Here is a 17,526-nt window from a genome sequence, read left to right on the forward strand (position 1 = left end):
AGAGTGCTGGGATTACAGGTGGGAGCCACCGTGCCTGGCCCTAAGAATGTTTTAAAATGCTCTTTTAAAAAAACTTGAGGCAAACCACTCAAATACTTTTGGAGAAAAGATGAAATATCCTAGGAATTATACAACGTGATTTAAACTTTCAGAGATTGAAGGAAAGAAGATTGAAGTTAAATCTGAGGGAGACTTTCAAGAGAATCAGTATACTAGAATATGTTATATTATTATTATTATTATTATTATTATTATTATTATTATTGTCTTTTTGGAGATGGAGTCTAGCTCTGTCACCCAGGCTGGAGTGCAGTGACGCGATTTCGGCTCACTGCAACTTCTGCCATCCAGGCTCAAGCAATGCTCCTGCCTCAGCCTCCAGAGAAGCTGGGATTACAGGGGCATGCTACCATGCCCGGCTAATTTTTATATTTTAGTAGAGATGAGGTTTCACCAGGTTGCCCAGGCTGGTCTCTTAACTCCTGACCTCAGGTGATCTGCCCACTTCGGCCTCCCAAAGTGTTGGAATTACAGGCATGAGCCACCACTCCCGGCCTTGTATTTATTATTTTTGAATGTCCTAAAAATCAATTACCCAGTGGATTTTTAAAAATTTAGTTACAGAGTATAACAAACATTCAGAAAAGTATCCACTTTATTAAGTATACAGCTTGATGGATGGGCACACACTCATATAACACACTCATATAACCCAGATCAGAAAATGGAACATTATCAGCAACCCAGAAGCCTCTCAAGCTCCTTCCCAGTTATTGCCTCGAACTTCTTCCCCCAAAATGTAGCCACTTCAATTTTTGAGTGCTTTATAAAACCAGATAAATTTATTTTATAACCAAATTTGTTTTATTCTTTAGTTTTCTCTCTCACTTAATAACGTGGGCAGGGAGCCTCTCTTTTGCCTTCACTCTTAGGTTGGTAAATGAGAGAGAACTTATCAAAATGATTTATGGGAATTCCACTAAATAGGGTATATCAAGATGCGAGATGCTAGGTAAGTGGTATTTATTACATTGCCACTGTTAGTAAACAAATTGTTAAGTTGATATCTGCAGATACTGTATCAAGTCAAGTTCTTTGAGGAACAAAATTGTTCTCTTTGTTGTTATTGAACTATTGGATCAAAGTATAGGTTTTCTCTATAGTGGAAGCATAGTTTAATCATATTCAACAAACAGTTATTAAGTGTTGTTTCATTAGATATTAGGCATTTGCCAATAAGGCATAGTTCTTTTTTCAAGAGCTCGTTCTATGAGAACAGGAATCAGCACACTTTTTCTATAAAGGGCCAGATTGTCAATATTTTAGGATTTGTGGGCCATATGGTTTCTGTTGCAATTACTCAGATCTGTCATTATAGCACAAAAGCAGCCATTGATAATACGTAAATGAATGTGGCTATGTTCCAGTAAAACTTTATTTATAGCACTGACATTCTAATTTCATATAATTTTAATGTGTTACAAAATACTATTCCTCTTTTGATTTTTTTAACTATTAAAAAATGTAAAAAACATTCTTAACTCACAGGTAGTAAAAATTGGGCAATGGACCAGTTTTAGCCCACAGGCTGTAATTTTCCAACCCCTTGTTGGAAAAAAGACAGTAGTAATTGAAGAGGAGCGTAATAAGAGGATAAATACTCATATGTCTGTGATGCAGTGATGGCACAAAGCTAAGTATTGATCACCTGGCTTGAGGGAGTTAGGGAGGTCTTCACATCTAAGCTGTGTCTTTTATATAAATGGCTTTTTTCTTTTTCTTCCATTAGTATATGATAATCTAATTATAGAATTAATTAGAAGAAGAAAATAAAAATCTTATCCAGGCATTGCAAATCTTTACCCTTTAAATTTCTGGGCTCATTGAGGAAATGTAGATTTTAAAACATAATAGGGAGCGTAAGGATATGTGTGCACAAATATATGTTTTTACACATGTACACACATTACTATAAACAACTAGATGGCACAAGATCTAGTTGTTTGTGCCATACCTTACAAGAAGTAAGGCTTGTGCCATACCTTACTAGAAACAACTAGAGAGAACCACGTCCTAGAGCTAACAGGACAGTACATCCACAGGAAGTAGAATAGTAGTGAGGAGTTGGTTAGAGTTTATCAGTAGCAACTATTCTAGAATGACCACACTGAAACTTCACTATTATCTTTCTTTGTCATTATGCTTATTTTCCAGAAAATGTCTGTGTTATCACCTTTCTTTGAGACGAGAGGAAGTTTTCATATTAATTTTAGACTAGAATGGATTACCCTTTTAATTTACTTCCACATTATTTGTACTTTCTCTTTTGTTGTATCTGTTACATTACCTTTTCATGTCAGTTTTCCCATTATGAGCTTCAGACGGTGTGGTTCATGACTGCATTGCACACTGCTCTTCATAGCAGGTTTTGAATAAACACTTGTTGACTCATTGTACTGTAAGATTTTGTTGGTGATAAATATTTCAGCAAAGATGGTTTTAAGTACTGTGTTATCATTATATTGGTTCCAGATAGGTTGAGAAGTAGAGGAAACCATTTCAAATATTAGGATTAAGGTTTGTGATGAATAGTTAAAAAAATTCTTGTTACACACACACACACACACACACCCCCTCCCATTCCCTTCCTCCCTTCCTCTCCCCTCTCTCCCTCCGTCTCTCCTTCCCTTCCTCCCTCCCTCCCTCCTTCCCTTCCCCGCTTTCTCTCTCCCTCCCTCCCTTCCTTCCTCAGGTTCTGCGTTCCCAGAGTCAGCCCGTCTCAGGTGGAAAATACAGTATTCATGGGATGCAGAACCTGTGGATACGGAAGACCGACTTTTCATATCCGCTGGTTCTGTAGGGCCAACTGCAGGACTTGAACATCCATGGGTTTTGGTATCCAAGGGGGTTCTTGAAACCAATCCTCCAAGGATACTGAGGGATGACTCTATGACATAAAAGGAGTATTCAGTGGCCTTGGGTGATTACAGTTTTTTTTTTAATATGTTTCTAGAGTTGGCTTTTCACAATTTTTTTTTTCTTTTCAGTGGAAGTAGTGGAGGAAGTGGAAGTCGAGAAAACAGTGGTAGCAGTAGTATTGGCATTCCCATTGCTGTGCCTACACCTTCGCCACCCACTATTGGACCAGGTGTGTTATTTATTAATCTGTGTTTAATACAGGATAATATTTATGAGCTTTATTGTGGAAGGCTGAAATAAATTAGTCACATTGAGTAAAATTATTAATTAAATTTGTGATTGTTGCTAGAATAAAGGCTGATAACAAATTTAACCATGTTTTTAGATTGTTTTTCACAAAGTCTATAGGATTTCGCCAGCTGTTTCTTACATATACTGTATATTAAGTAGTTTTGTTAAACAACTTTTTGTTAGCCATTTTGCTTTAGAAATGTATTCATTCCTCAGTGTCCATAGGGGATTGGTTCCAAGGTCCCCTGCGGATACCAAAATGCATGGATGCTCAAGTCCTTTCTATAAACTGGTGTAGTATTTGCATATAACCTACACACATCCTCTCATATTGTTTAAATCATCCCTAGATTACTTACAATACCTAACACAATATAAGTGTTACTTAAATAGTTATACTGTATTGTTTAGGGAATAGTGACAAGAAGAATAAGTCTGCACATGTTCAGTACAGATGTAGCCATCCCCTTTTTTCCCTGAAATATTTTTGATCTATTATTGATTGAATCCAGGGACGAGGAACCGACTGTATTTGCCTAGCATACTAGTCAAGAATGACATTTATTATTTCGAGAGCAAACCAGTATTGTATGATACTCCAGCTGGAGAATCAGTGTCTATAAAGGTGAATTATGTTTCTAGGAGTTTTAATGTTGCCTTGCAGGCCAGTATCTGCTCTGGTGTTTGCTTATTTTGTGACTTTACTACATTTATCTGTGATATTCAATATATATTTCAATAAAATGCAATACATGTAAAATAAGATTAAGATAGGAAAGTTATTTTACTTTCAGAAAGTATGAACATTTCAAAAATCCTTGGAGGGCATTAAATTAACCTCTTGATTTTTAGTAAATGAAATGGAGACTTTTTATATTGTTAAAAATGTATATTTTTAAAATATGATAATGAAAAATGTTAGAAAAAAATTCTTAGCTTTTCAAGCATATTTTTGAAAAAGGAGAAAAAGCCACTTATAAACATAGGCATATTTGATAGTTAAGGCAGGTATAAATTTGGTAGCCTCTTTACCTACAAAATTCATACTCATTTGAGCATGCTTTATATGTGGGTATCTTTTTTCTTTTTATTTCCGATATATTGTACTTTCTTGCTGTTTCAAAATGTTGAGTTTTCTTTTCTTGTACTCTGACCTGAATTATAAACTATTTTATTAGAAAACATTTCTGTCCCTCCTCCTTCTGGAGCTCCACCAGCACCACCTCTGGCACCACTTCTCCCAGTGAGCACTGTGATAGGTGAGATTGCATAGCCATTGCAGCCATTCAACTCACTTTACATAATTCATAATAAACTCCTCTGTGCTAGTAGAGTGCTAGCATTTATAGTTATTAGGTTGCAGGTGATAATACAAAGATTAAAGTATTAAATCTAATATCACTAACTTCTGGTGAAAGGCTTCTGCACTTACACAGTAAACAAATATAAAACAACTTTTTCTATAATATGAAATGCTTGGTTTATAACCAACTTAATGTGTTTTTTATTTGTTGTTTGTTTAGATTTTTCTAGTCTAATCCCCCTGCCCAGCACAAGTGAAACTTAATTTGGAACTCTCTGGTATATACAACAGTCAAAGGATCAGGGTGAAGGTGGGGACAGGAGGAGAAAAATTGAAAGGCAAATGATACGTGTGGGATGGGGTACTCTGAGGCTTTCCTGTGGATCATAGTTTGAAAAACTCTGATATGGCCCAGTTTTTATGACATCTCAGGATGCCATGAAATAGTTTTCTCGATAAAATGCATTTAAATTGTTCACAAGTTGGGGATGACTGAACTGAGCATATAAGGAATTTTCAGTGTATTTTAAATGTCAGTGTAAAAACCGTTGAGTCTAGAAATACACAATCACAGTAATCTGGGTAGAAATGGATAATGAGGTGTTCAAATAATGAGAGCTGAGTTTCAGGTTAGGTGAAATAAAGCTGTCTAACAGCATATCTTTTCAAAACATTTGCACATACCAAGGAATAGAGAGAAAGGAGGTAATAAAATGAAGACCCTAAGAATAGAAATTGTTAGTAGAAAATCTGTGAGAAAAAAATGGCCTCAACCCAATTAATAATCAGGAGAATTAAAATTAAAACCACAGTGAAATACTATTTTATATCCAGCAGACAGGTTAAAAGGTAGAAGTTTGCTAGTACCAGTGTTGGTGAGGAAAGCAAATTGCTGGTGGGAGTTTATTAATGTGTACACTCACTTCAGAAAGTAATTTGTTGTTACCTAGTCAAGTTGAACATGTACCTACCCTAGATTTATCAATTTCGTTTCTACGTATTTACCCTAGAATACTAGTTCTCAAAATATGGTTAAGGGACCCCTGAGGATTACCAAGATCCTTTCATGGAGTTTTTGAGGTCAGAGCTCTATTCATTATTTGTCCTTTTCATTCTCATTCTAACTATATGGTGGAATTTTCTAGAAGCTGCATGAAGTATGATAAAGTCATTGCTTTGACTCCTAATGAAATGTGTACTTGTGTATTCATATGTTTTAAAGATATATCAGTTTTAGTATCTAATGTAATTATCTACAGCTATAACTCATGTCAACAAAAGGCTTTTGGGGTTGTCTAAGAGTGGACCCTAAGACCAAAAAGTGTGAAAACTGCTGTCCTAGAGCAGTGGTTTTCAGAGTGTCATCCCCAGACAATCAGTATCTGAGAACTAGTTAGAAATACAAATTCACAGGTCCCTTCTAGACCTACTTCAGTCTGGAAACTGAGGATGGGGCCAGCAGTCTGTATTATAACAAGCTGTCAGGCCAGGCACAGTGGCTCACGCCTGTAATCCTAGCACCTTGGGAGGCTGAGGCAGGCGGATTGCTTGATCCAGGAGTTCGAGACCAGCCTGGGCAACATAGCAAGACCTCATCTCTGCAAAAAATACAAAAAATTTAGCCGGGCATGGTGGTGCATGCCTGTAGCCCCAGCTACTCGGTAGGCTGAGGTGGGAGGATGGCTTGAGCCTGGAAGGTGGAGGTTGCAGAGAGCTGAGATTGTGCCACTGCGCTGTAGCCTGGGTGACAGAAAGAGACCCCATCTTAAACAAAACACAAGGCCTTAAGAAGAAATACTGATCAATGATGAAGTTTGAGAACCACTGTCCTAGAGATTCAGGAATTATATTTAGGAATGTTCATAGTGGTAGTATCGATAGCACAGATCTCAATAAAACCAAAATGTCTAATAGTGGTAGAATGGATAAATAAATTATGATATGTTTACATACAAATAAAATAGCAAAAATGAATGATATACATAGTCACATGGATGAATTTTTGAAAATATTATCAAGAAAAAGAGCAGTTCAACAATATGTATAGATTCATTCCATTACAAAAGTTTATAAATTTGTAAAAACTGTGTGTATTGTTTAAGGTTATATATGTGTATGTGTGTGTATATATATATGGTAAAAACTATTTGCAAAAGAAAGAGAATGTTTAACATACACCTTGTGGGGGTCGGAATCCAGGAGAGGAGCACACAGGAAGCCTCAGTGATCTTGTTAATATTCGATTTCTTGAGCTGTATATATTATTTAGATTTTTTTATACACACATGTATGTGTATAATTCACATGTATAACACATAATGATGCATATAAGTCACACACCGTTTGGCATTATTTATTTATTTATTTTATTTATTTTTTTTTTGGAGACGGAGTCTTGCTCTGTCGCCCGGGCTGGAGTGCAGTGGCCAGATCTCAGCTCACTGCAAGCTCCGCCTCCTGGGTTTACGCCATTCTCCTGCCTCAGCCTCCCGAGTAGCTGGGACTGCAGGCGCCTGCCACCTCGCCTGGCTAGTTTTTTGTATTTTTTTAGTAGAGACGGGGTTTCACCGTGTTCGCCAGGATGGTCTCGATCTCCTGACCTCGTGATCTGCCCGTCTCGGCCTCCCAAAGTGCTGGGATTACAGGCTTGAGCCACCGCGCCCGGCCTTTGGCATTATTTATAATTGCTAAATGATTGGCTTTTGTTCTTGACTCACCAACAAAAATAACTCGGATTCTATACACTTTTTTATACAAGCCAGAGAAATGTAAAATCCTTTTACAGAGATTTCTATTAAAAATAATTGGCTGGGAGTGGTGGCTCACACCTGTAATCCAGCATTTTGGGAGGCCAAGGTGGGAGGATTGCTTGAGCCCAGGACAAGACCACCCTGGGCAACATAGTGAGACTCTGTCTCTACAAAACATAAAAAAATAGCTGGGTTTGGTGGCGCTCTCCTGTATCCCCAGCTACTCGGGAGGCTGAGGTAGGAGGATTGCTTGAGTCTAGGAGGTTGAGGCTGCAGTGAACTGTGATCCCACCACTCTACTCCAGCCTGGGCGACAGAGTCAGACTCTTTACCCAAAATAAAAAACTAAAAACAAAAATAGTTAAAGACTTACTCTTTTTTTTTTTTTGAGACGGAGGCTTGCTCTGTCACTCAGGCTGGAGTACAGTGATGCAATCTTGGCTCACTGAAACCTCCATCTCCCGGGTTCAAGTGATTCTCCTGTCTCAGCCTCCTGAGTAGCTGGGATTACAGGTGTGTGCCTCCATGCCTGGCTAATTGTTGTATTTTTAGTAGACACGGGTTTTCGCCATGTTGGCCAGGCTGATCTCAAACTCCTAGCCTCAGGTGATCCGCCTGCCTCGGCCTCCCAAAGTGCTGGGATTACAGGCATAAGCTACCACACCTGGCCCTTAAATGCTTATTTCTTGGCTCTCTGGAAAATCCTAGCTGTCCAAAATTACTTATTCACGAAGGCTTTTGAATAGACAATTATTTTTAAACTGTTTTCTATTTAGAAAATGAGCATGTGGATGATTCAAATAATTAGTGACTGCCTATAACTTGGGAGTTCCAAAATGTTAGATCAGCACTTGTCTTAATGAACAACCTCTGCTGTATGGTTTTATCTAATACCTTGTGTGACCTCTAAGAATGATTAGACAACTGAATGAAGATAAACTAGGACGCTGGCTTTTTACTCACTCTGTCATTGTTTGTTGTTTATATGGGGCAAGGAAAAGAATAATAATCCCGAAGTTAACCTTGGAAAGTATAGTTAACTTTAGAGGCTTTGAACTCTATTAACGTTTTAAATATGAAACTTTTGAAATGTTGGGAAAGATGACACTTAATACAATGTTAAGTATTAATATTTTCATCAGTTTCAATATTAACTGATGAAAATATATATATGAGCATGCTAATTTTTTTTTAAAAAAGCAGATGCTTTGGATGTACTATGGAAAAGAAGCTCTCCAGGCGAGAAAGAGAATAGATTTTCTAAACAAAACTCCCTTAAAATGCCTTATTTTGTAGAGTCAAAAAATGTTCTGCTTTTGTCAGTTATAAAAATTTAATAGGGAAAATGTATGTTAATCTTAAAAATTTGAAGATCTACAACAAATCTGACATTACATGAAAGTGCTTTGAAACTAGAAATGGTACTTTTCTTAAAAAATGATTTTACTTAATATGTATTGATACTAATAACTGCTAATTCAATAAAAACTCAAAAATACTAGTAAATAAAAATTTATTGTTTAACTTGGATTTGGTTAGATAGAGTCTTATAATGTGAATCAAAATTCTGAAAGTTTTGTCAGTGGAAAGGAAGAAGTTTGTAAACCAAACATGAATCTACTTACATCTAAAGACTGATGCTTTCTACCTCACACTGTCTTTTGGTACTTATTTTATTGGAAAGACAGTTTACATATAAAAGCTATATATTTGAAAATGTACAAAAAAATTACATATAATATTAGCAAAGTATCATTTGGGATTATGTTTTTTAAAAGCTTGAGAATATTACTTATTTACTTTTACAGCTTTCCATGCAGCTGTTTTTTTTCTCTCTGTTTTTGACTTTGGAGATAAAGTTACTTGATTTTTATCTTTACTTTTGTCTTTATTTTGTGCCTTGGTCTTGAAAAAGTAATAAATATTTCTTATGGAGGCCCCCTCCTGCTTTGTTCTGCCATCTAAGGTGATTACAATGCTCAAGTCTCTTTGTTGGTTGCCTTTGACTAATGCTTTTCAGCAGCCCCGGGCTCAGCTCCTGGTTCCCAGTATGGCACAATGACCAGGCAGATATCTCGACACAACTCTACTACTTCTTCGACATCTTCTGGTGGATACAGACGAACTCCCTCTGTGACTGCTCAATTTTCTGCTCAGCCTCATGTTAATGGAGGTCCACTTTATTCTCAAAATTCAAGTAAGCTTGTGCTTTGCAGGCATACAGCAACAGTGGAGCTCCTTTTGAAGGAAATTATTTGAAACTGTTATTCTTGCCAGTGATAGACAACAATTGAAAACCATGCTGTTTCATGTTTACTTTTGTTTTAGGATTTTGTCCTTGAATCATATCATTTTAAGAGTAATCGCTTACCACTTTCTCTTCCAAAATTTAGACGTATCAAGTATATTTAACTAAATTTATCAAGATATGTCTATATTGAGTATACTAAAATTTAACTTTAATATACTATTTTATTACATAAGTAAAACCAGAGAACAAAAACATTGCAGAAATAAACTGAATTTATTGGCATGTTCGAGACAGCGTAGTAATGGTAAAATTAAAGACACAACCATTGTCAAAGTTTTCCTTTAAATTAATATAATGAAATTGCTGGCTATCACTTTTAAGGTCATTAACCTATTCAGAAATGAGTTCAAAACCAATTAAAACTGTTTGTGATGCCTGCTTAATTACTCTGTCTTTGAATAATTCTAATGATGGGAATTTCTTCTGATTTCCTTCTGTTTACCTCAAATTGCACATCTCAACACTAATTGCAATCAGTGTTTAAAAGCTGATAAGAGAAGAAAATAGTTTTAGCGTATAATGTTAGGAAGTTAGAATAGTGTAGGGTAGTCATTAATATCACTTTCCATATTAAGATGTTCAATGCAAAAAAAAAAAACAAAATCAGAAATGAAACTGTTGTCCACTGTTTGCTTTTAGCTTACAGTTGTGCCTACCGGGCATAGACTGAGACAAGCTTTCCTACATGGCTTTTGTGGCTCTTTCTAGAGCTACATGTTATTTTAGTTTATATAACAACACTTAATACTCAGTGAATTCTCCATATTTACATAGGAGGTTGCTTTAAGCTCTTTGTATTTATAATGAATGACCTGTATATGTGTCTTAAAGCAGAGCCAGGGGAAAGTGTTTTTTTGAGACAGTTTCACTGTTGTCACCCAGGCTGGAGTGCAGTGATGCAATCTCGGCTCACTGAAACCTCCGCCTCCCAGGTTCAAGCAATTCTCCTGCCTTAGCCACCCGAGTAGCTGGGATTACAGGCGCCCGCCACTACACCTAGCTAATTTTTGTATTTTTAGTAGGGACAGGGTTTCACCATGTTGGACAGGCTGGTCTCGAACTCCTGACCTCAGGTGATCCACCCACCTCAGCCTCCCAGAATGCTGGGATTACAGGCGTGAGCCACTGCGCCCAGCCGAAAGTTCTCATTAGTTTTTTGTTTAAAATTTAAAGATAAATTATGTTATAGCAAAAATTCCTAAGAATTGAAAACCACTTTAGCAGAAATATCAAAATTCACGAGTAATCCCAAAATTTATATAGCTTTTATCCAGACTAAAATATTAAAGCTACTGAGAAGTGTTAAACTTCACTAAATAGGATTTTACCTAAGATTTGGTATCAAAAGGTAGCCAGTGTCTGTCTAAATATTCTAGATTATCTAATAATTCACTTCACTTGTTTTGTCAACTTTATTTTTTTCATATTCTGAATTTTTAGATCCCATCTTTTTGTTTATCATTTTCCTTTTCCCCACTTTAGACATTTAATTTACTCTGCAAATAGGATTTTTGGTGACTCTTTTATATAATACATAGTTTTATAGTTTTATTTTAGCAATGCTTGCGTGGATTATTTTCAAACAGGATACTTTAATTAATGACCACGTTCTTTTGAATATTGGAAAGCAAATTTGGCCTAAAATTTTAAATAAATGATTATGGTTTTGTCAAATTAATTATCCTTCAATCTGAGTTGCTGTTGGTGTTGTACTACTAGTAGTAGTATGTGAATGTTTTTAGTGTTTTGATGTGCACATTTTCCCTTCTGTCTAAATGTAGTAATGATTAGTATCTTCACAGCATAGCTTTTCTTTTTCATTACATACTAACCAGCATGGCTAGTTACTAAGAGTTGTTTCTAAACACTTTTTTAGCTTTGTGAGAGTTTTCTGTTTTTGAAGTCAAAACCTCTAACCTTTTATTTAAGAGCCTTCTCTAGCATATTAGAATGAAATAGGATTGGTTTCATAGTGAATTGAATGTTATTTTTAGCTATACAATGAATATTAATGCACATAATTGCTTTGTTACCTCTTTGAACACTGAACTTCTTTCAAATTTTTATGCTTACGAACAGAATTTGCACGTTAGATTAATTGAAACAACCTTTTGATTAATCCTTGGTAACCAATAAATTGTTTTTCTCTATCAATTTAGTGTTACTACTTGGTGACTACCAACAGACTAAATTTTGCTATCGAGTCCTACTGACTTTTTCTAAGCAATCTTTGGCAATTACTGACTTGTTAAAGTGAGACAAAGTCACAAGCATATGAATGTTTACTTCTAGTGTATGTTATAATTTTTAATACATGAGTATTTGGTATTTCCTGTCAATTATGTCATCTCCACAAATACATGTGAATGTGTTTCAAGCTATCCAATGAGTTGTTAAAAATTAATGCAAAGAATTACATATTTTAACTTATTGGAGATCAGGTTTCCTTTTTCAGAACAGTGATAAAAAAGTCACTTTTGAGATACCCCATGAAACTGGATGATTAACATGATATATTCCCTTGTAAATTTAGGACTGATATTTTTAAAAATAAAATTGCCAACTTAAAAAAATCACAACCTTGTTTTACAAACAAGAGTTTTTCCTGGAGAGCTGTGTGTGAATTTAGATATATAATAAGAACTGTCTTTAAAGGAAACCTGTGATTAATAGTTTTATTGATATATGAAATAAACAGCTATTATATATTTGTTTTATTTGGGTCCCAATTTACAACATTACCTTAAAGCTAGACAAACCTGTTATAGTTATGGCAAAGACACAATATTCTGGAAACCTATGTAGGTATTTCATTGTTACCTATTTTAGAAGTCTTTCCTTATAATTTGAAAATTTTATTTTACTAAATAAAGTTGAATGTGATGGTAAATTTAAATCTTTCCCAAACAATATAACATTAGGATTAAATTAAGTATATTTGTTCTTTTATAAAATTAATTAATTGGCTAAGCACAACTTGGCCTTTAGGTTTGCTTGTGGGAAATGTACTCGAAGGTTCTGCAGGTTTTTGTTTTGTTTTTTGTTTTGTTTTGTTTCATTTGCAAACTGTTCTTTGCATACTTATGTTTGTGGTCCTTGTAACTGACTTCTGCTTTTTGTTTGTTTCCTTTTCTTTCCTTTATCTGTTTTACTTCCCCCATACTGTGTTGTTGCTACCAGTTTCTATTGCTCCACCCCCTCCCCCTATGCCTCAGTTGACTCCACAGATACCTCTCACAGGCTTCGTGGCCAGGGTGCAGGAAAACAGTAAGTTTGGAAAAACTGAGCTATGGAAGAGTAGAGGCTGTCTCCTTATAGCATGCATGGCTGACGATGAGTCATCGTTTTCCTTACTTTTATTGAGAAGCTAATCTGATCTTGAAAATAGGTGCAGATATGTTACTGAAACTGAAGAGCACGGTCTTCAGTTTTTTCTCTTTGTGTGCATGGTTACTGACCCATATACATTTCAAAGCTGCAGTTTTCTTATGTCTTTACATGATCCTAAAACAGGAGATCTGATCTTTACATATTCTTAAGGAAAGAATAATCAAACACAAAAATTCAAATTGTATGGGAACTTTTAGCTTCTAATAGTTATTAGAATTAGAAAACATATTTTATTTTAATAAATTTATCAAGATATAGGTAGATATACTATGAGATTAAATTTAGTATGAAATTGGGGCAGGTTTTCCCCCCTTAATTACAAAAAAATTTTAGGGAAAGCTTTGTAGCCTCAGATTTTCGTACATACGTGATATTGAATCTACGTAAAGGTTCATTGTTAGGATAAGATTGAATGGCCAAGAATAAGTAAATTACATTCATGCTATCCATTTCAGGGTGAGTGATAAGCAATTTAGCATCCTTTTCACATTTTGGCTACATCCAGGCCCACGAAGATTGTTTCTGAATATGAAAATCAGTTAACTTTTTCAGTTCTTCTCTTGAATGAAGTTCAGGGAATTTTTTTTTTTTTTTTTTTTTTTTTTGGCGGGCTGGGGGGAAGTTATTTTGGATATATGGCTTTAATCAGGATAGACTAGTTTATATTACTGCCTGATTACTTTTGAAATTCTAGAAGATGTATAATCCTAACTGCATGATCACAGTGAATGTTATATAAAGTGAAAAATACCACTATTTTACTGAATTATAATATGCTAGAATAGCATATTGATGGTAATGTGGTCTATTTTTAATTTACTTCATTTGGACCATCACCATGAAAATAAATCTCAGGATGGTTTGAACAAATGAATAACCCACTTGCCCAGCCTATCCTCCAAGACAATATATTGTGGCAAATTGCATTCTTCAGCTTTTGCTGACCCTGTTATGTTATTCTCCCCATTCCCTCCCTTCTGCCAGTCAAATATTTGTGTACTCGATGTTATGTGCCAGGCTCTGTGAAGAATACCAGCAGTTTAAGACAAAAGCCCCTTCCTTCAGGAAATGTGTGATCCAATTGGCTTGTTATAAAATGTTGTTTCGTAATGTTGACATTTCTGAGTGTAAGCCATCCTTACTGTTAATATGTGTTTGAAAACCCTAATGTGTGCAAACCTTTAAAAAGATATGAATAATCAGCCTGGGCAACACGGCAAGACCTTGTCTGTACAAAAAATAAAAAATCAGCCAGGTGTGGTGGCATGTGCCTGTAGTTCCAGCTACTAGGGAGGCTGAGGCTGGGGCATCATTTGAGTCCAGGACGTCAAGGCTGCAGTGAGCCATGATCGCACTACTGCACTCCAGCCTAGGAGTGCAAAAATAAATAAATGCATGGATGGATGGATAGATAGATGTGAATCTTATTTTTAAAAATACATGAGTAAGGGCAAACTGCTGGTCATTAATGCTGCAGAGTTTAAAGACAGCCAGTGCGAACTTTTGAACTGCCATACCACTAACAATTATTAGAAAATAATTTAAAATAGTCATAATGCACATCGGTTTTGTGAGTCCAAAGGTGACTGACTAGCTATTTGGTAAATCTTTTCTTTATATAGAAATCCAGTATTAGTATACATTATTCTAGGCATGTGTGGTCTTTGCTAAAGAGGCTCTTGGCATTGGTTCTTTTTACCAAACATATGAACTTGGGTCAGTGATTCTCCTTGTGCCACAGATTCCCTAACTTTATTTGGTTTCTGTTTTCTTTGAAAGTATGTTAGGAAGATTGGTGTTAAAATATGTATCAGTACTTTAAATGTTTTATGAAGTACAAATTTTATGTGTTCTTCTCTTAAATACCCAGTTTATTATGACACTCAAAGTGGGTGATAATGAATGCATGTAGCAGTTAGCCTATTAATAAGTGTTTCAGTTTAAGATACCAGCCTCTAAAAAAGTCAGCAGTGTGTTTACATCTGTTTATGAGTATGCAGAGAATTAGATTAACCAAGACTTCTGCCATAATTTGAAGATAAGACATGTAGATTTACAACAGTTGGACATAAAGACAATTTCGTGAAAACATTGAACTAGTGTGATAAATCGAGAGTAAATTCAAGGTACCCACATATATAATTTACACATTAAGCCAAACTAAGGATATGAACTATGGCCGTTTGATGTCAGGAGGGATCCATACCCATTTTCCTCTCCTCAATAATATTAAAAAGTTGTATAGAGGAAGTCATGGACAAAGATAAAATGGATCTAGGAATGAGGCAGAAAATTTAATTGTAGACCCATTTGATAGGTATTAGAGTGAACATTGCCATACAGGATTTGTTTTCTAATAGCCCTTTCATCCCTCAAGAGGATAAAATAGAAATCACAGCATTGAAGTGGTTATGGAAATAAGGTCATTATCTGCAAATATTTTAAACCTGGAGCCCTTGGTTGTATATTCAGCACATTATTCCCAGGAGGGTAAACGTTTAAACCTGTATGACAAATAGATTACGGCTGATTTCTTTGATCACGTAAATAGCCCCAGAAATTGGCATTTGATTCAGTATGTTTGTATTGTGAACTTCTCCCCTGCAGGAATTATATAATTCCTGTATCAATTTGTATGAAAACATTTTCATATGTCTTTTGAACTTTTAAAGAATTTTATGGATCAGAAATTTAAGTTAAGCACTAGTTGGGTTCCAGCTTTGAATTCTTTAATAGGAGCATTTTTACCTGATATTATGCTAGTTCATTGAACAGAACTCTAGCCTGACATTTTCCCATTTCCCTGTTTACACTTTTGACTATGTAAAGCACACACATATATACTGACCACGACTATCTAGAGTTTGAGGTATGAGTCATTTTTATTGTTTTGTTTACTATAAGTTTCTTTTTGTTTGTTTTTTTAATTACATCTTCAACACTTTATGTTTAAATCTTAATTGTTGATGTATTCTTAGAAAATTGAATCTTTAGGATCTAGGCTTTCCCTCATCCCGTGCTTATGGTTTACTAGCAATAATGCGAAATTTGAGCTTGCTTTCTACAAAAAACTGATTATGAATATAAACATTTAAAAAAATATTCAATTAGATTTTCTACTGGTTGGGGATTCTTTTCCATTTTTTCAACTTGTAAAATGTAAATAACAGAGTAGAAAATCTACACACAGAAGCAGACCTAATACCATCAACTTTAACTTTCTCTCCATCAAAACAAACAATAATCAACAAAGAAACAAAAATCTGTCCATGGGAGACTGAATTTTTAGGGAACCAAAGCTGTTTCAAGCCAAAATCGGGCATGAATGAGCAGAGTGAAAAGTGATCAAACCATTAATGTAATGTTACTCATATTGTTTACTGCAGTGCAAATGACAAAAGTGACATAGATTTAGTTTAGGTTGTTAACATTTGTCCCCGATCTGAACCTTGGAATAAGGAAACTACTCCTATAATCCTTATAAAAAGAGACATTGTCTCCTAACACCCTGCATTCATTAATTTGTAATACTTCCAGATACACTTATTTTTAGCTCGTTTTGTTATTTTCAAATGATTCTTGAGTAGCATAAACTTTAACACACCAAGCTTTTATTTCTAATCATTGCATGTTTTATTATAGTGCATGCTGTACTTAAGTTAGAGCTTTCTTAAATTCTGTTAACTTATAACTTTCCATCTAGACTTATTTGTGATTCAAATCAATCATATGAATCTTTTTAGTTGCTGATAGTCCAACTCCACCGCCACCACCTCCACCAGATGACATTCCCATGTTTGATGACTCTCCACCTCCCCCACCACCACCTCCAGTGGATTATGAAGATGAGGAAGCTGCAGTAGTTCAGTATAATGATCCATATGCAGATGGGGATCCTGCTTGGGCCCCCAAGAATTATATTGAGAAAGGTAAGGTACAATCATTGAATCGATGTGAAGGAATATAACCTAATTGTAGAAATTTAGAACTATAAAGAACATCTAGTCCAATGTTTCTCAGGCTTTTAAACTGCCTTACCAACCAAGATGATTTACTTAAACCTTACTTCCTAAGCTTTGTATTATTCCCAGTGTACAGGGGGATTCTTTCTTTGTATTTTAAATTAAAATTGCAGTGTTAGATTTGCTTTCAAACTACATATGTGTTCAGCTGAAGATTAACTTGCTGGATGGCATTTTATAGATGAAACAGCTAAGGCACAAAAATGGAGTTATATGTAATTAGTAAAGATTTTAAAAGTTCTGTCAAGCTCTGTCGATGACCTTTCATATCTAAATATAGACAGTCCCTGATTTACAATGGTTCACTTTAGGATCTTTTCAACTTTATGATGGTACAAAAATGATATGCATTCAGTATGCTTCTCAAATTATGATACAGCTTTGGATAAACCTGTTATAAGTAAAAAATATGTTATAAGTTGAAAATGTACTTTCAATTTACAATATTTTCCACTAAACAGTGGGTTTATTGGGACATAACCCCACCATATGGAAGTGGAGGAGCATCTGTCTTTAAAAATATATTAGTGCCTGTAATCC

The 17,526-nt window shown here is 35.3% G+C and overlaps 1 protein-coding gene across 15 annotated transcripts in view; it reads left to right on the forward strand.

Moving 5' to 3' along the window:
• Positions 1–17,526, forward strand: part of ABI1 (abl interactor 1) — a 117,878-nt gene that overhangs the window by 95,998 nt on the left and 4,354 nt on the right. For 2 of the 15 annotated variants that reach the window (XM_010381439.2, XM_010381440.2), the window contains 5 exons: positions 3,048–3,148; positions 4,389–4,469; positions 9,284–9,460; positions 12,755–12,841; positions 16,708–16,893. In XM_010381439.2, the coding sequence (XP_010379741.1) occupies positions 3,048–3,148; positions 4,389–4,469; positions 9,284–9,460; positions 12,755–12,841; positions 16,708–16,893 (632 nt within the window). The remainder of the gene's footprint in view (positions 1–3,047; positions 3,149–4,388; positions 4,470–9,283; positions 9,461–12,754; positions 12,842–16,707; positions 16,894–17,526) is intronic. The other 13 variants (XM_010381441.2, XM_010381444.2, XM_010381442.2 and 10 more) reach the window with 8 other exon arrangements.

Source organism: Rhinopithecus roxellana, chromosome 11 (genome assembly GCF_007565055.1).
Source record: "Rhinopithecus roxellana isolate Shanxi Qingling chromosome 11, ASM756505v1, whole genome shotgun sequence".
In the NCBI taxonomy this organism is placed as follows: domain Eukaryota; kingdom Metazoa; phylum Chordata; class Mammalia; order Primates; family Cercopithecidae; genus Rhinopithecus; species Rhinopithecus roxellana.